We start from the raw sequence: 19,421 nt of genomic DNA on the forward strand, positions 1-19,421 counted from the left end.
CGGGGCCGTCCTGTCCCAACGGGCGCCCGCGGACGGTAAGCTCCATCCGTGTGCCTTTTTTCTCCATCCCGCAGAGAGAAATTATGACGTTGGGGACCGGGAGCTGCTGGCAGTAGTGAAGGCTCTGATACAATGGCGGCACTGGTTGGAGGGCTCGAGGCATCCATTTGTGGTTTGGACCGACCACAAAAACCTGTCCTACAGCCGCAGTGCCAAACGGCTGAACTCCCGGCAAGCCAGGTGGGCTCTTTTCTTCAGCCGGTTTGACTTTGTGTTGTCGTACCGCCCAGGCAGTAAGAACACCAAAGCCGAGGCTACGGGGAGGAGTGCAGAGCCCGAGCCAAGCCCATCCTGGCCTCATCCCGCATCATCGCACCGGTCCTGTGAGGGACTGAGACCGAGGTGGTGGCTGCACAATGCACTGATCCAGGGCCTGGTGGCGGCCCGCAGGACTGTCTGTATGTGCCCCCTGCAGTGCGGCCACAGGTCTTGGAGTGGGGACATTCGTCTCATCTGGTGGGCCATCCAGGGGAGAGGAGGACTCTGGAGTTTGTCGGCCGCAGGTTTTGGTGGCCAACCATGCGGAGGGATGTTTTCTCCTTTCTGGCAGCCTGTGTCACCTGTGCCCAGCAGAAGTCCCCACGCCAGCATCCGCCCAGCCTGCTCTGTCCATTGCCTATCCCACATCGGCCCTGGTCCCACCTGTCAGTCGACTACGTCACCGGCCTCCCTCAATCCGAGGGGAAGTCGTCATCCTGGTTGTCGTGGATTGGTTCTCCAAGGCGGCGTGGTTCGTTGCTCTGGCCAATCTCCCGTCTGCTCGGGAGACCGCTGCCTTGATGATGGAGCATGTGTTCCGCGTGCATGGCCTTCGTCGTGATGTGGTGTCGGATCGTGGTCCTCAGTTCGTCTCCCGTTTCTGGAAGGCCTTCTGCTCCCTCCCCGGGGCCACTGCCAGCCTCTCTTCAGGCTTCCACCCTCAGTCCAATGGGCAGACGGAGAGGGTGAACCAGGATCTAGAGACCATGCTGCGCTGTCTGGCTGCTTCCAACCCGTCCTCCTGAAGCTCACAACTGCTGTGGGCGGAGTATGCGCACAACACCTTGCGGTCCTCCTCAACCGGCATGTTGCCGTTGGAGCACCAGATGGGGTACCAGCCGCCAGTGTTCCTGGACCAGGAGGCTGAAGTGGGGGTTCCGGCAGCAGCCGACTTTGTGAGGCGGTGTGCGCGGACCTGGAGGAGGGCCCGAGCTGCGCTGTTACATGCCAGGTCCAGGTACACTCAGCAGGCCAACCGGCCAGCGGTTTCCTTCCAGCCGGGGGATAAGGTGTGGTTGTCGTCCAGGGACCTCCCCCTGCGGGTGGAGAATCGGAAGCTGGCTCCGTGCTTCTTGGGTCCATTCGCCGTGGTGGCACAGATCGGTCCAGACTCCTACCGGTTGCAATTGCCTGCTTCCATGCGGGTCCACCCAGTATTCCATGTGTCTCTCCTGAAGCCTGTCTCCACCAGCCCTCTGTCTCCTCCAGTCCCGCCCCCGCCTCCTCCTCGCCTGATCGATGGGCTGCCTGCCCACACAGCGGAGGATTCTGGACTCCCGCTGGGTGCGTCGTAGCATCCAGTATTTGGTGGACTGGGAGGGCTATGGGCCGGAGGAACGGTGCTGGGTTCCGGCGCAGGCCATCTTGGATTTCCAGCGCCGTGGCCCAGGCCCGGTCAGGGGTACGTCAGGCGCCGTCGCTGGGAGGGGGGTACTGACATGATCGCTGGCCAGAGGGTCAGCAGCCAACAGGTGTGGCATCTCCCTGTCGGCCAGTGTGAGTGGCACCTGCCCTTGATTGGCCTGTGATGAGGTGCACCTGTGCTGGGGACTATTTGACCGGGTGCTTTGCAGACATTCCTCATCGAGTCTTGGAAAAGCTTAGCGTCGGTCTGCGGATGCCCGTGTCTCCTGAACCCTCGTCTGCCTCCTCTGTGTGAGCGAGTATTTTGTGTGTGTAGTGTTTTTTGTTAATTCGTGTTTGCGTTTTTGCCTGCCCTGTTTGGCAGTGGTTTTTGGTTGTTGTGTGTTTTCCGGGGTCCAGTAAAGCACCTTGGTATTTAACAACTGCCTCTGCCTCGTCTCTGCGATTGGGTCCAAACAGACGACGTTACAGCAGGGTCCCTAAGCCTTAACGCCAGTTTAGATGGTCCAATGGAATTAAATGCAGAGCTGTAGTCAATAAACAACATTGTGACATAGTAGGTGTTTTTTCCTCATTCAAGGTGTTTTAACACAGTATACAGTATGCAGAGCCAACGACACAGCAGCTTCCACACATCTACCGGACCGCTAAGCAAACTGTAGTGGGTCAAGGTTGGCAGGAATGCTGGATTTATGTATGTCTTAACTAATATTTCAAAGCATTTCATTATTGCTGAGGTCAAAGAGACAGGTCTGTAGTCCTAGGACAGGATACAGGGTTTTTTCTGGGTACAGGCATAAGGGTTTTCTTACAGCATGTAGAAACCACACATAGTGATAATGACAGGTGAACTATGTCTTTAAAAACGTTTGATAGCTGACTGGAGCATGTCTTACGGACGCCAGATGAGATGCCTGCTTGGACAGATTTAAAAACCCTACTCACGCCAGCCTCCGTCACTTGTATACAATCAACTTTTGGCAGTAATGTGCTCGCCAATAGACGGCAGGGACATTTTCACTGCTGTCGATGTACAGTGCACATACTTGCCCAGCAGGCCCATGAGGTAGTTTGGTGTGTTGGGGTCCAGGCGAAGGGGAGGGGCTATGACATGGGCGGCAGCATGAGCCCAGTCTTGGTGGTAATACTGCATCCCATTCAGCACGGCGTGGGCTACTGTGGTTTCTGCATGGACCACCTTCCCTGAACAGAGTTAAGAGAAGCGAAGGAGGGGAAGGAAGGGTTGCAGGGAGGATGGAAAGAGAGGGAGGTGGGTGTGCGGGTGAAGAGCAGGAGAAGAGAGCAGCAGGGATGAGCTAAGAGATGGTGGGAGAGGGAAATGGTTGGCGGTAAAGGACAAAAGCACAGAGATCCACAGAAAATGAAAAAAAAAACGAGTTCATTATTTGTCACAGTGATAGTATTACATGATACACAAGTTATTTGTTACAAGGGTGCCATCTTCGTTATCATTACTATAAAACAAAGTAAAATAACATGAATTTAAATGAAATAAAATAAAATAAGACATACATTAGAGCCCGAATAAGTCAGAACCTAAATTAGAAAGTTGCAGGAACTATTCATACTTGACTGTGTCCTCGGTATACCTTGGCTGGACATATGCTGCTGTGAGGGATTTGAAAGAACTGTTTGCTGTGGCGTTAGGGGAAATCCCTCATGAAATAGTAGGCTGCTCTACACAAAGTTTGGCACTTCTCTTGTTCCAGCCTATCTAACTGTGCGTGCAGTCTGCCTCTGTTAAGTGATAAGATGGTAATATAGGTGTTAGTGTTGGTATTGGTGTCGGTGTTAGTGTTGGTATCGGTGTTAGTGTTGGTGTTGGTGTTAACGTTGGTGTTGGTGTTGGTGTTAAGTGTTGGTATTGGTGTTGGTGTTGGTATTGGTGTTAGTATTAGTGTTGGTGTTGGTAGTGGCGTTAGTGTTGTATTAGTGTTGGTGTTAGTATTATATTGGTGTTGGTGTTGGTACTGGCATTGGTGTTGGTAGTGTTGTTGGTGTTGGTATTGGCGTTAGTGTTGTATTAGTGTTGGTGTTAGTATTATATTGGTGTTGGTGTTGGTACTGGCATTGGTGTTAGTATTGCTGTTAGTGTTGGTAGTGGCGTTAGTGTTGTATTAGTGTTGGTGTTAGTATTATATTGGTGTTGGTGTTGGTACTGGCATTGGTGTTGGTAGTGTTGTTGGTGTTGGTATTGGCGTTAGTGTTGTATTAGTGTTGGTGTTAGTATTATATTGGTGTTGGTGTTGGTACTGGCATTGGTGTTGGTAGTGTTGTTGGTGTTGGTATTGGCGTTAGTGTTGTATTAGTGTTGGTGTTAGTATTATATTGGTGTTGGTGTTGGTACTGGCATTGGTGTTGGTAGTGTTGTTGGTGTTGGTATTGGCGTTAGTGTTGTATTAGTGTTGGTGTTAGTATTATATTGGTGTTGGTGTCGGTATTGTATTGGTGTTGTACTGGTGTTGGTATTGCTGTTGGTGTTGGTATTGGTGTTGGTATTGGCGTTAGTGTTGTATTAGTGTTGGTGTTAGTATTATATTGGTATTGGTGTCGGTATTGGTGTTAGTGTTGTATTAGTGTTGGTGTTAGTATTATATTGGTGTTGGTGTCGGTATTGGCGTTAGTGTTGTACTGGTGTTGGTATTGCTGTTGGTGTTGGTATTGGCGTTAGTGTTGTATTAGTGTTGGTGTTAGTATTATATTGGTATTGGTGTTGGTATTGGCGTTAGTGTTGTATTAGTGTTGGTGTTAGTATTGTATTGGTGTTGGTGTTGGTATTGGCGTTAGTGTTGTATTAGTGTTGGTGTTAGTATTATATTGGTGTTGGTGTTGGTATTGGCGTTAGTGTTGTATTAGTGTTGGTGTTAGTAGTGTATTGGTGTTGGTGTTGGTATTGGCGTTAGTGTTGTATTAGTGTTGGTGTTAGTATTGTATTGGTGTTGGTGTTGGTATTGGCGTTAGTGTTGTATTAGTGTTGGTGTTAGTATTATATTGGTGTTGGTGTTGGTATTGGCGTTAGTGTTGTATTAGTGTTGGTGTTAGTATTGTATTGGTGTTGGTGTTGGTATTGGCGTTAGTGTTGTATTAGTGTTGGTGTTAGTATTATATTGGTGTTGGTGTTGGTATTGGCGTTAGTGTTGTATTAGTGTTGGTGTTAGTATTGTATTGGTGTTGGTGTTGGTATTGGCGTTAGTGTTGTATTAGTGTTGGTGTTAGTATTATATTGGTGTTGGTGTTGGTATTGGCGTTAGTGTTGTATTAGTGTTGGTGTTAGTATTATATTGGTGTTGGTGTTGGTATTGGCGTTAGTGTTGTATTAGTGTTGGTGTTAGTATTGTATTGGTGTTGGTATTGGCGTTAGTGTTGTATTAGTGTTGGTGTTAGTATTATATTGGTGTTGGTGTCGGTATTGTATTGGTGTTGTGCTGGTGTTGGTGTTGCTGTTGGTGTTGGTATTGGTGTTGGTATTGGCGTTAGTGTTGTATTAGTGTTGGTGTTAGTATTATATTGGTGTTGGTGTCGGTATTGTATTGGTGTTGTGCTGGTGTTGGTATTGCTATTGGTGTTGGTATTGGTGTTGGTATTGGCATTAGTGTTGTATTAGTGTTGGTGTTAGTATTATATTGGTGTTGGTGTTGGCATTGTATTGGTGTTGTACTGGTGTTGGTATTGGCATTAGTGTTGTATTAGTGTTGGTGTTAGTATTATATTGGTATTGGTGTTGGTATTGGCGTTAGTGTTGTATTAGTGTTGGTGTTAGTATTATATTGGTGTTGGTAGTGGCGTTAGTGTTGTATTAGTGTTGGTGTTAGTATTATATTGGTGTTGGTGTCGGTATTGTATTGGTGTTGTACTGGTGTTGGTATTGCTGTTGGTGTTGGTGTTGGTATTGGCGTTAGTGTTGTATTAGTGTTGGTGTTAGTATTATATTGGTGTTGGTGTCGGTATTGTATTGGTGTTGTACTGGTGTTGGTATTGGTGTTGGTATTGGCGTTAGTGTTGTACTGGTGTTGGTATTGCTATTGGTGTTGGTATTGGTGTTGGTATTGGCGTTAGTGTTGTTTTAGTGTTGGTGTTAGTATTATATTGGTGTTGGTGTCGGTATTGTATTGGTGTTGTACTGGTGTTGGTATTGCTATTGGTGTTGGTATTGGTGTTGGTATTGGCATTAGTGTTGTATTAGTGTTGGTGTTAGTATTATATTGGTATTGGTGTTGGTGTTGGTGTTGGTATTGGCGTTAGTGTTGTATTAGTGTTGGTGTTAGTATTGTATTGGTGTTGGTGTTGGTATTGGCGTTAGTGTTGTATTAGTGTTAGTGTTAGTATTATATTGGTATTGGTGTTGGTATTGGCGTTACTGTTGTATTAGTGTTGGTGTTAGTATTATATTGGTGTTGGTGTTGGTATTGGCGTTAGTGTTGTATTAGTGTTGGTGTTAGTATTATATTGGTATTGGTGTTGGTATTGGCGTTAGTGTTGTATTAGTGTTGGTGTTAGTATTATATTGGTGTTGGTGTCGGTATTGTATTGGTGTTGTATTGGTGTTGGTATTGCTGTTGGTGTTGGTATTGGCGTTAGTGTTGTTACAACCCCGGCTCAAGGGACATAACAAAAGAAGGGCGACAAGTTGAGGGTTGCAATAATAATCAAAATATTTAATAATACAAAACAAGATGAATCAAGTTCCAAAAGCAATGTGCTGGTGGGAGCGAGGAAGCGGTGGGATCCGGAAGTCTCAGGAAGCGCACAGATCCCCCGGAAGCCTCCCCGGAGCGCGGGAACAACAAAGTGTGAATCCGCCAACCTGAAACTGAAACAGAGACAAAGCCAGCAGGCAGGAAGGGGAGGCCGCAACCCCCCGCCCCCCCAAAAAAAACCAGGGACCATAAAGGACCCAAAACTAACAGGCACAACAACAAAACAAGCAAGACACAAACAACTCAAACCAAATAAAAAAACAAAAAACAAAATACTGGCCTGACCTGGGACAACCTCTGCCCCCTCCGGTCACCTCCCCTGGCGGACCCCCCACCCCTCAGCAACCAAGGGCCCTAGGAAGCAAATTTAAGAGGGGCGAGAGAGCCAGGGGATGGAGACAGAGGAGGTAGGGAGACCGAGACAGACAGGACAGTACAAACAACACAGAACACAAATACTAAATGTGCCCTGACCCAACTCAGGGAGCAGGGGCACGGGAGAGAGCATCCGCCACAACACTGTCTAGCCCCCTAATGTGACCCACGTCCAAGTGGTACGCCTGCAAACACAGGCACCACCACCGCATGACCCTCTGATTTGGGCACAGAATGGACCTCAGGAACACAAGAGGGTTATGGTCTGTATAAACCACTAACAAAACGATCCCTGACCCCACATAAACCTCAAAGTGGATCAGCGCCCAGATCAGCGCAAGCGCCCCCTTCTCGATCACTGAGTAGTTTAGCTGGTAGATGTTGAACTTTTTAGAGAAAAAACTAACGGGTCGATCCACCCCCGAACCATCTGCCTGCAGCAGCACAGCACCCCAAACGTTGCTGGCGTCCACCTGGAGTGAAAACGGAACATCGAATCTAGGCGCATCTAGAACTGGACCCAAGGTCAAAAGTTGTTTAACATTCTCAAATGCCAGCTCACATGATCGATCCCACTCAAATTTGGCCTTAGCCTTAAGCAAACTAGTCAGGGGAGCCACAACCGTGGAACAATTCCGACAGAGCCCACGGTAGCAACCCACCAACCCTAGAAAGTGTTGAAGCTCTTTCTTGGTCGACGGGACAGGGTACAGATTGATAAAAGACACTTTTGCACGCACTGGACACACCTGACCCTGTGCAACCACCTTACCGAGGTACGTCACAGTGGCCTGCGCCAACTCACACTTTGCGAGGTTAACAGTGAGATGTGCCTCGGCCAGACGATCAAACTGCTCCCCCACCCGGGAGAAATGCCGCTCCCAAGTGTCACTAAAGACAACCACATTGTCTAGGTAAACAGCACAACCCTCCAACCCGGCAACAACTCGATTCATCAAGCGCTGAAAGGTGGCTGGGGCGTTCCTCAATCCAAAACTCATTCCAGAGTACGAATACAGTCCTGACGGCGTGATAAAGGCGGCTATCTCTCTAGCACGCGCTGACAGCGGAACCTGCCAGTATCCCTTCAAGAGGTCAAATTCGCTGACAAACGCAGCATATCCGACCTGATCTACACAATCCTCCATGCGAGGAAGGGGATAGGAGTCAGGCTTTGTGACACTGTTGACTTTTCGGTGGTCAGTACAAAACCTAAATGTACCATCAGGTTTATTCACCAAAAGACATGGAGAGGAGGATGGCTACGCAATACCATTCTCTAACATATATCTAATCTCGTCATCCACATGGCTACGTTTCTCCGCTGACACCCGATAGAACCACTGCTGGATCGGCTCCACACCCCCCACGTCGATGTCGTGTTCAATAAAATGCGTACAGAAGGGGGTGTCACTGAACAGCAAGGGATACCTGCGGATCAAAGCAGCCAACTCTGAACATCTACTCACAGACAGGTGAGCCCACAATGCCTCCAGGTTCAAGAGGGACTCAGAGTTCTTTAACCGGCCTAGTAGCACACAATCATCAGGCCCAACTACACTATCCTCACTCAGTGCTGCCACCACCGGGCCAGGAGGTGAGTTGGGCACCTCTGCACCACCCGCCAGCAACACTGGCTTAACGTCACCATCAGCCTCAGAGGCTCGAGAGTAATAGGGCCTCAGGAGGTTAACGTGACCTGTGTCTTCTTCCTCCACTCGGAGTTGAGATGAGATAGTTTTGAGGAGAGAGACAGCGAACGACAGAATAGGGGCCAGAAAACTTAGCCTGAAAAGGAGAACCAGGAAGTGGCAACAAAGCCACAACCTGATCACCAGGTGCAAAATCACGTTTCTCTGCTGTACGATCTTCTTCATTTTACTCTGGGAGGATGCTAACTTCTCCCTGGCCATCATGCCAGCGGCATACAACCGTTGCCTAAAGCTGCTCACATAGGAAAACAGGTTCTGAGAAGGCCCAGACTCCTTCCAGTCATCCATCAGCACAGCCAGAAAACCCCGCTCTATGTGACCAAAGACTAAGTCATTGGGACTAAACCCAAAGCTCTCCTGGGAAACCTCGCGGGCAGCCAAGAGCAACCAAGGCAAACCCTCCTCCCAGCCTTGCTCCAACTCAGTGCAATAGGAGCGGAGTAGCGACTTCAGCGTCTGATGGACGCGTTCTAATGCACCCTGACTTTTTGGATGATAGGCACTGGATTGGTTGTGTTTCACATGCAGTTGTTTCAACAATTGTGCAAACATGTGGGACGTAAAGTTGGACCCCCGGTCACTCTGGATAACCTTAGGGATACCAAATATGGATATGAACTACATTAAAGCCCTCATGATAGACTTGGCGGTTAAACTATGCAACGGATAGGCTGCGGGATACCTGGTAGCCTGACACATCACGGTCAGCAGATACATGCTGCCTGACTTCGACTGAGGTAGTGGACCAACACAGTCAATGACCAAGTGCTCAAAAGGTGTACTGATAGCAGGGATAGGATACGGTGGAGCAGGTTTTATTACCTGACTAGGTTTTCCAGTCAACTGGCAGGTATGGCACGTTTGAATATAGGCAGAAATATCAGCCTTTAACCGAGGCCAATAGAAATGATACAAAATGCGATCATACATTTTCTTAACACCCAGACGACCAGCCATGTCATGCGAAGCCTGCAAAACCTTCTTTTGGAATGCATGGGGAACTACAATCTGTACGACTGGATCTCCAACAAAACAATCACCACGAGGAACCCATTTCCTTACTAGCAACGGATCTGGGAGGTAATAGCCACCAGCAGCACTCTCTACCTCACCAGCAGAGAGAACCTGGTCAAACAAGTCTGCCAATTTAGGGTCAGCTTTCTGTTCTCTCACGAGGTCATCTCGAGTAACTGAACCGGGAAGTTTAGACAGGTGATCACTGGAGTTATCGACCACTGGACAAGGGACCACCGGAGGACCCACAGCAGCCGCACAACTCATACAGCATGTTACAGCACAAGCTGGAAAAACCCCAGGGAAACACTTCTCACTCTCATCAGTGCAGAGGGGGACAGACGAAACAACCAGAGGTGGGGAAACATCATGCCAAACGCGCCCACCAGCTAGATTATTCCCCAAAATAACCTCCACCCCCAGCACAGGCAACGAAGACCGCACCCCCATAACAACCTCTCGCTCTACCAGCTCAGAGGTAAATACGAGTCTATGTAAGGGAACCGACAAGGTGTTAAGTCCTATACCCCGGGTCAGGACACTGTCACCTGTATCCGTCACCCGAGAAAAGGGCAGCACAGTTTGTAAAACAAAAGATTCTGACGCGCCAGTGTCACACAATATTCTTACTGCCACTTTCTCCTCACTGCCAACCATAGACACAAAGCCATGTGTAATGAACGGTGCATAATCTGAACCAACCGGGGTTTTCTCGACTGGCTGCAGGTGAGGCAATAACACAACCTTGGTGCTAGGCAGCGACTTAGAGGCCTTAGCCTTCAGGACAGGACACTCATCCTTCCAGTGACCCCTACCCTGACAGTAGTTACAGACTCTATGAAAGTCACCCTTCTCTTTGGGAACCACCATCGGATTTAACAGACGGATACTCATTCCCAGCACCATAGCATGGCGAGCCCCAAATGAACTCTTCCTTCTCATTACATCCCCATTCATGAGCACGGGTTTCCCCCAAACGGCCCTTGTGCGTTAACACATATTCATGCCAAACCAGCAGCCTCTGCAGCTGTATCTACCTTGTGCTCATGAAGACAGACTGCGAGACGCTCCGGGAGAGAATCTTTAAATTGCTCCAATATAACCAACTGACACAACGCATCAAATGTGGACACGACAGAAGCAGTGCACCAGTGACCAAACTGCACAGTCATTTCACGGACAAAGTCAACATGAGATTGTTTATCCTTTCGTTTTAAGCCTCTAAACCGCTGGCGATGAGCTCATAGGCCCTCAAAATCACAGTTTTAACTGTCGTGTAATTCTCAGAAGTGCTCAAAGCAGAGTAGGCTTCTTGAGCTCTGCCCGTTTACACACTTTGTAGAAGCAGTACGCGGTCCGAATCAGACCAATCTCTAGTCTCAGCGACTTGCTCAATAATACAAAGAACGTATCTGGATCATCCTCATTAAACTTAGGCACAAGCCGCAGATTTGCAGTCACATCGCTCCCCCTAGGGGATTCGGGAGTAGGAGAGCCCTCCACCATTTTACCTTCCCTGATCAACACCACACGCTCGTGTTGGAGTTCTAGTCTTAACTTTTCAAGTGCATTCTTAGCTTCCTCCAACTCCCTTTGTTTTTTTTTGTGATCAAATATTTTTTATTTTATCATTTTTTAAACAAGACACACAAATGAACAATAATGCAAACAAAAACCCACCCACAAACGAGAAAAAAAAGGGAGAAGAAAAGAAGAAAAAAAAAAACTACAGAAAAAATTGCAAAAAAGAAACAGCATACAGTACTCGGTCAGTGTTCAGTCAATAAAGTTCTTCTTCAACTCAGCGGCCACAGAATTCCACATGTCTATAGTTCCAGCCCTTGCTCCATGGATCCTTGCTGTCGCTCCAAATATACAATGTCCAGATATAAGAGGGCCCAATGACGAGATGACAAATCATCTGGAGCTTTCCACGCATAGCAACCATCTTCTTGGCTGCTGTGAGTCCCGCAAGCAATATGCGCTGCTTGATTAGTGGTACAGGTAGTGCAGAGAAGTCATTTAGAAGTAATACCGCAGGCTCAGCGGGTACAGTAATCGACAAAAATTGGGACAATTTATCAGCAACCATTTCCCAAAACCCTTTCACCCTTGGACATTCCCAGACCATATGAAAGAAGGTTCCAACCACATTCAGCGAACAAAATGTACAGTTTGGGCTATCAGCAAGTTTCATACAAAACCTCTGTAGTGGGGTGCGATATGTCCGATGTATAAAATTATAGTGTATCTGCTGATGATCTGGATTCCTAGACGCTAAGAGAATACTAGACCACACTGTCTCCCAACAGAACTCAGTATCCAGATCGGGCACATCTGTTCTCCAAATTGTGTCCAGTGCAAGGGGTTTGTATGTTCTTTCCAGGATAAAGCCATACAGCACAGAAACTAAACCCCTAGTACTAACCTTTTCACTAATTATTCTATAAAGTGGATGCACTGGGAGAGAAGAGAGCCACGGCACCCCGTGAGCCTTCATGGAAGCCCTCAACTGAAGACAGAAAAAAAAAGACCAGGCCGGTAAATCATATTGATTCCTGAGATCCTCAAAAGAATGCAGACCACGGTCATCACACAGATTACCAAGAGAGTGTACACCCCTACTGGACCAGCTATTATGCGGGATAGGACGACGATCAACTAGGAGACCTTGGTTGTAAAATATAGGAGAGCAAACGTTCCACTTAGCGGTGATCTTACATGCCGACTCCACAGATCTCCAGACCGCAACCAGGTGTGATATGATGGGGCCGAATCGTTTCCTACACTGGGCAGTAGAAATATTAGAAAACAGTAAATTTGCTAGTCGTATGGGGTGAACCAAGTTTTCTTCCAAAGATTTCCACGGGACCTCTGCACAAGGATCGAGCCAGGTCGTAAGTGAACGCAAGGTGTAGGCCCAACAGTAATACTTTAAGTTAGGGAGCGCAACGCCACCATCTGATCTGTTACGATTCATGGTCGTGCGTTTGAGGCGAGGAGGCTTGTTCTTCCAGACGAATTTGGTAATCGCTGAATGGAGTTTATCCCAGTACCGAGGAGGGGGCGGAAGAGGGAGCATAGAGCTAACAAAATTAACCCGCGGCAATATATTCATCTTGACGATGGAAACCCTAGCACGAATGGAATTGGGCATTGAAGCCCATCTAATCATGTCCTCAGAGACCTTCTTAAAGGTCAAGTCGAAGTTAGATTTTGTTGTGACTGTCAGAAACGGAAAGATGTCAATCCCTAAATATTTGAAGTGGCTTACAATCGGAACAAGCGGGGGAAGTACGGCCGACCGCATGGCCTCGTTCAGGGGCAATAACGCTGATTTGGTTCAATTAATGCTGTAACCCGATAAGGAACTAAATTGGTCAAAAATATCCAGGAGAGGAGGAATTGATTTGGGGGCATCGGCTACATACAGGAGACAATCGTCCGCGTATAACGAAATAAGGTGAGAGGTACCATTGAGCACGAGGGGAGCAACGAGATCAGACTGCCTAATAGTCTGTGCTAGGGGTTCCAGTGAGAGCACAAACAGCAGGGGGCTAAGGGGACAACCCTTCCTGGAGCCCCTGGCTATATCAAACAAGGGTGAAGAAGTCTTCCCGGTTAGAACTCTAGCAGTAGGGTTAGCATACATCACCCTGATCATATTAATAAAGGGATCACTGATACCCATGGCAGCCAGCACAGACCAGAGAAAAGACCACTCAAGGCGGTCAAAAGCTTTAAGAGCATCAAGTGACAGCACAGCAGCAGGCGTTCTAATGCTAGAAGCTTTATCAATAATGTGGAGCAAACGTCTGACATTGTCAGAGGCCAGCCTTGTTCTGATAAACCCAGTCTGGTCGCAGTGTACTAACTTAAGCATATAATTTTGGAGGCGGCCTGCTAAAGTTTTAGCGAAAATCTTAACATCAGCATTGAGCAGAGAAAGAGGTCTATAATTGCCACATTCAGTGGGATCTTTGCCTTTCTTCAATAATAATGAAATAATAGCAATATTCACATCCCTTGCGAGAGACCCTTCATCAATAGAAAACAATATCATGTTGAGAAGGTGTGGACCCAGAACTTCCCAAAAAGTTAAATAGAATTCGGGGAGGATGCCATCACACCCAGGCGATTTGCCTCTGCGCATAGCCTTAACCGCCTCCTTCAACTCATCCAGAGTGACAGGAGAGTTCAGTGAGGCAGATTCCTCTTCTGTGAGACGAGGTAGTACGAGATTGTCTAGAAAATCTTTATGCTTGGCTGCATCTGGAGTAACCTCAGAGGCGTACAGGTCTACATAAAAGGACTGGAATACCTTGTTCACCTGCACAGGATCAGATCTGACTATGCCATCAGCATCCTTGACAGTAGAAATATCAACAAAATGTTCATTAGATTTCAAACGCATGGCAAGCAGATGACTCGGCCTTGCCCCATTAAAATAATAAAACTGCCTTGTGCGGTGTATTTGGAATTCAGCTCTTCGTTTAAGGAGAGAATTTATTTCTTTTTTAACTAAAATGCGCTGTAAGGCTGTGCTGTCACTGTATTTGGCCTGTAACTGACTGTCCAGAGCGATGAACCTATTTTCAGGATCACAAAGCTTCCTAGCCCTCGCCTTACTTAGAGTCGAAGTATATACTGTAGTATTATTCAAAATAAAACCCCTAATCGCATTCCAAAGAATCCTTGGGTCACCAACTGATCCGACATTAATAACTAAAAAGTCTTTCATAGCAGCCACAAACTGTGTCTTAAATGACTCATCATTCAGGAGGGAGGTGTTGAAGCGCCAGCGAGGGGCCTTGTTTAAAGAAGGGCAGATAGAGGCCTTAGCTAACACTGCTTTGTGATCGACAAGGGTCATGGGGACAAGTATAACATTATCAATATTTTGGAGTAAGCCCTGCGAAACAAAAATATAATCGATTCTCGAGAAGGACTTATGCCTTGCTGAATAAAATGAAAAGTCCTTAGCAGATGGATTAAACCTTCTCCAAAGGTCCATCACACCCACCTCATCAGCCACCTTACGAGCATATCCGAGGCCGCCTTTTGGTCATGCGATGCACTACTCCCTGACCTGTCCAGCACATTATTCATGACCACGTTAAAATCGGCCCCCACAACGAAAGCACAATCGGAATATTTTAACATAGTGACAGTAAGTAGATTGAAAAAGTCTTTGACACAGCCATTAGGAGCATACGCAGATACAAGAGCAATACGCCGTCCTTCAACAAAAACCTTAACCAAAGTTATCCTACCCGACTCGTCAGAGAAACACTCATGCACAACCATATTTAATCTGTGGCAGCAGAGTATCGCTACCCCTCTCGTTCTACTGTTTGCGCACGATGATGCCACAATCTTGAAATATTTATTAGCTAGTCTGTTCACATCAGAGGATAATCTGTGGGTTTCTTGTAAAAGGATGATGTCTGCCCCCCTCTTACGAACCACCTCCATCAGTGCAACACGCTTGCTATGGTGATTCAGACCATTGGCATTAAGGCTAATAAACGTTAGAATCGCCATGGGCTGAGAGTGTAAAAATGGCTGACTAGACAGACCACTGACCTGGCATTTGTCAGAGTGAAAGATGCATCAATGAAAACAGTAACAAAAAACCCCCCAACTAAACCCACCCACATAACATTAACCCCATTGCGCACACAGGCATAGAGATGTTCCTGCATTTCTCTAGGCTGTGACTGGTATGCAAAGCAATGCTTCTATCCAGCAAATTCGACCAGAATTATATTCAAGAAACAACATAAAAGATAAGCAGTATATGAAGATAATTAGGCCACTACGGACAGTAGCCCAGAAACAACCATCGACAATAACATTAGAAGTAGTCCTACAGCCAGAGGAAGTGCGACCAATATTGAATTATAGCCTAATGGCTAGGCCTGAGTCGGGAGGGGAGAAAAAAAAACACATACTGTGTTATGAAATAAAAATAATAATTGCAAAAAGCCTCACCTCCCCACACTATAAAAACAACATAAAAGATAGGCCTAAGCAGTATATGTAGATAATTAGGCCACAACGAACAGTAGCCCAAAAACAATCGACCTTAAAAGTAAAACCATAGGCTATAGGCCTAGAGCCCGGGCGGAGGCGGAGAAAAGTGTAGGCCTATTACAAAAATATTGATAGACCTAGGCTAATAAGCCACTAACCCAACCTTACCCGGTAATGAGTGTTTGGCCTATCACACAAACCACACTTCCATGGTAGGACACAGGAAATAATAACATTCAAAAGTAGGCCTACAGCCAGAGGGAGTGCGACCAATATTGAATTATAGCCTAATATATGGCTGAGTCGGGAGGGGGAAAACAAAAACACATAAGCCTACTCAACAAAATTAGCTTAATGATAAATGTATTATGAAATGAATTACAGAAAGCCTCACCTCCCTACACCCTAGGCTAGATAAATAAACAGCCAGGTAGGCTATAATGTGTATAATATATATTATTAAACTGGCAACTTCTTCAGGACATTGAAGACGGCCTTAAAATGGCGCATAGATCTTATCCAAACTGGCGTCCAATAATGTAGGCTAGGCCTAGATCAGATTATTGTGTGAAAAAAAGCGACCAGATAGGCTAACATAGAAACGAAAAATATAGCCGTCTGGCCGACTACAAGTAGCACACAGACATCAAACTCAAGAACAGGGCACCTACCCCAGCAAGATTACACATTAGTGAACGGCATCAGACGTCAGTCCAGGTCCACAAACGAAGGTCAGTGGCAGCTAGCAGCGGAGACTAGCCGCCAAGATCAGGCTGGACCCAGGGCGTCCAGAAACCGCATGGCTTTCTTGGGGTCGGCAAAGACGTGACGCTCTCCGGGTTTGGGGAGCAGGACCAGACCGGCGCTGAAGTTGTAGTGGTATCTGAAGGAGGGGTGGTCCTGTCGCAGCCTCCTCCGAACCTCATCGAACTTGGCCCATTTCTGCGCGTGGACGGTAGAAAGATCCGGAAAGATGTGGATCCGTGCGTCCCTGTATTTAAGAACACCCATCTTCCGCGCCTTCTCCAGAATATCCTCCTTCTCCCTGAAGGTCTGCAGGCAGAGCAGGTAGTGCCTGGCCGCGGGACGGTTCCCTTCCTCCCCGCTCCGCACGCGTCCCACACGATGAGCTCTCTCAACTCTGGGCAGAGAGGTCAGGTTCAGCATGTCTTTCAGGAACCTCGCAGCAAACTCGTGCTGCGGAGGCGACTCAGAACTCTCCGGCAGGCCCATGATTCTCAGGTTATTCCCCCTAGACCTCGACTCAAGATCAGCACAGCGTTCGGTCAGATATTCCACCTGAAGTTCCAATTTACCGATTTTTCCATCTCTGGTATCACCCTTGTTCTGGAGCTCGAACACGTCCGCTCGGTTCAACTCGACAGACTCCTCGCATTTCGTAATGGCGGATTCCAGCGCACGCGTCTTCTCAAAGAGGCACTTGTCCATCTGATCAAACTTGGCTAGAATCGGGTCAATGTGCCCCTTGATCTTCTCGTCAAAGGTGTCTCTGAATTCTCTGACCATGTTCTGTACCTCCTCCATCATTTTGGCCAGCGGCTCAATCTGTTTCTGCTCTTCTCTCGCCGAGCGGCCCGTCTTCCTTCTGGGAAGCGACTTGTTGCTAGCAGGTGCCTGGCTGGACCTGCTAGCATCGGAATTTTCATCCCCAGACGACATTCTTCGGCCAAAAAATCTAACAAAAAGTCGAAATACACTGCGATAACATGAACTTGAATACGAATGTCAAGAATACAGGATTCTGCTCGATAGAAATATGAAATAAAGTCACGGGCCTCCGGAGCTCACAGCAAACGTGGCATTTCGCTCGCTGGCCAAACCGGAAGCCTCCAACTCCCTTTGTTGATAAAACATCAAATTACTACTCATAGGCAGAACAGCAGGTGATGTAGCTGACGTATGCGGAGGTGGACTAGCCTCACTCTTAATGACACTGGTCTCCTTAAGCTTGTCAGACAGAAAAGACCTAAGACTCTCTTTGTTTCGGGAACCAGTTATCTTAATCTCAAAGGCCTCTGCAATTTGCATAAACTTGTCTCTCGTACATTTACCCAGCAAGTCATCGGACGGCTGCTGGACAAACTTGTCCACTAGAGTAGCCATAATAACCAAAGTTGTGCATATCGAGTAGCTACAACAACGATATGTCTCACTCCTCCACCTGCTAAAACACACCAAACCAAAACGGAGGCAACCGTGCTAATCGCCCCAAGAGTCTTCGTGCGGCTTCGTGGTGGGAATTTATGCACTATAGACCGCTGGCTCACTCAGAATAACCAGCACGTTGGCGACTCTTAGAACCACGGCCGGGCTCCCGAGACAAGATGCTGTGACCACTAGCGCCACACAACAATAACAAACTAAAATAACAAACAAACGCCCAACACACCCCAACAGAGGGAATACGCCGCTTATGCCGATGTGGGGATAATAGAAGGCAACAGCTCCGGGTAGCAACAAACCACCCCAAATCTCTAACCACTGCACAAGGAACAACCAACACTCACCCCTAGGTCTGATGTCCCAACAGGTAGCAAAGCAAAGCCTCCCCAGCCTGGGCGGATGGCTGGAGACAAACCGTGGCCCTCTCTCCAACGCAGCACAAAAAACGAACAGCCGCAACAACTACGCCCGCAAAATACCACAATGGACATATCTCCCAACAGCGCGCAGCAAATGATATCACTGACAATATCATAACCACTGCCAAGCAGTGAAACGAACAAAACGTGCTAACAAACAAAAAACAATAGGCTACTAGGGGCAGTAGGCTATAACGACGGCCTGGTTCAAACCCAGATCCCGGACGAGCCCCCACTTGTTACAACCCCGGCTCAAGGGACGTAACAAAAGAAGGGAGACAAGTCGAGGATTGCAATAATAATCAAAATATTTAATAATACAAAAAAGGATGAAGTAAAAAAAAAATGTGCAGGTCGGAGAGAGGAAGCGGTGGGATCCGGAAGTGTCAGGAAGCACGCAGATCCCCAAAAGCATCAAACAACAAAGCGCAAAAACCGCCGACCTGAAACTGAGACAGAGACAAAGCCAGCAGGCAGAAAGAGGAGGCCGTAACAGTGTTGTATTGGTATTGGTGTTGGTGTTGGTATTGTATTGGTGTTGGTGTTGCTACTGGTGTTGGTATTGGTATTGGCGTTGATGCTGGCATTGTATTGGTGTGGTATTGGTGTTAGTGTTGGTATTGTATTGGTGATGGTATTGGTATTGGTGTTGGTAGTGGTGTTGGTGTTGGTATTGCATTGGTGTTGGTATTGGTGTTGTATTGGTGTTGGTGTTAGTGTTGGTAGTGGTGTTAGTATTGGTATTGGTATTGGTGTTAGTGTTGGTATTGGATTGGTGTTGGTGTTAGTGTTGGTAGTGGTGTTAGTATTGGTATTGGTGTTGGTGTTGTATTGGTGTTGGTATTGGTGTTAGTGTTGGTGTTGGTATTGGTGTTGTATTGGTGTTGGTATTGGTGTTGGTATTGTATTGGTGTTGGTATTGGTGTTGTATTGGTGTTGGTGTTAGTGTTGGTGTTGGTATTAGTGCTGGGATGCCAACACCAAGTTTATATTCAGTATTAGTCACCCCGCATGCCAGTGAAAGCAGATGTGAAGCTATCGATCCCTGGTTTGTTGGTTTCCAGTAATTAGACTGCTCTCACAACCGGGGTTCAGACTAAATGTGGTCTGTCAGGTGACTTACCCTGCATCTTAGCAGCAGAGATCATGTCCACAGCAGACATACTGGATACGTTCACCAAGTAAATTGGACAGTGGGCCTAGAATCAGAGTAAGTCATTCGCTCATTGTCATGAACACGTAGGCTCTTACAGACTGGGTGTGTAACCCCTGTAGTCTGT

General features: G+C 47.3%; 1 protein-coding gene across 1 annotated transcript in view; it reads right to left on the reverse strand.

Annotated features, from left to right (window-relative positions):
* The window catches only part of LOC130124777 (dihydropyrimidinase-related protein 5-like), a 107,417-nt gene that overhangs the window by 21,648 nt on the left and 66,348 nt on the right, over positions 1 to 19,421 (reverse strand). The window contains exons 7-8 of the mRNA XM_056294126.1: positions 19,265 to 19,340; positions 2,730 to 2,886 (exon numbers count right to left, since the gene is read on the reverse strand). Of these exons, the coding sequence (XP_056150101.1) occupies positions 2,730 to 2,886; positions 19,265 to 19,340 (233 nt within the window). The remainder of the gene's footprint in view (positions 1 to 2,729; positions 2,887 to 19,264; positions 19,341 to 19,421) is intronic.

This window comes from Lampris incognitus, chromosome 15 (assembly GCF_029633865.1).
Source record: "Lampris incognitus isolate fLamInc1 chromosome 15, fLamInc1.hap2, whole genome shotgun sequence".
NCBI classification, from domain to species: Eukaryota; Metazoa; Chordata; class Actinopteri; order Lampriformes; family Lampridae; genus Lampris; species Lampris incognitus.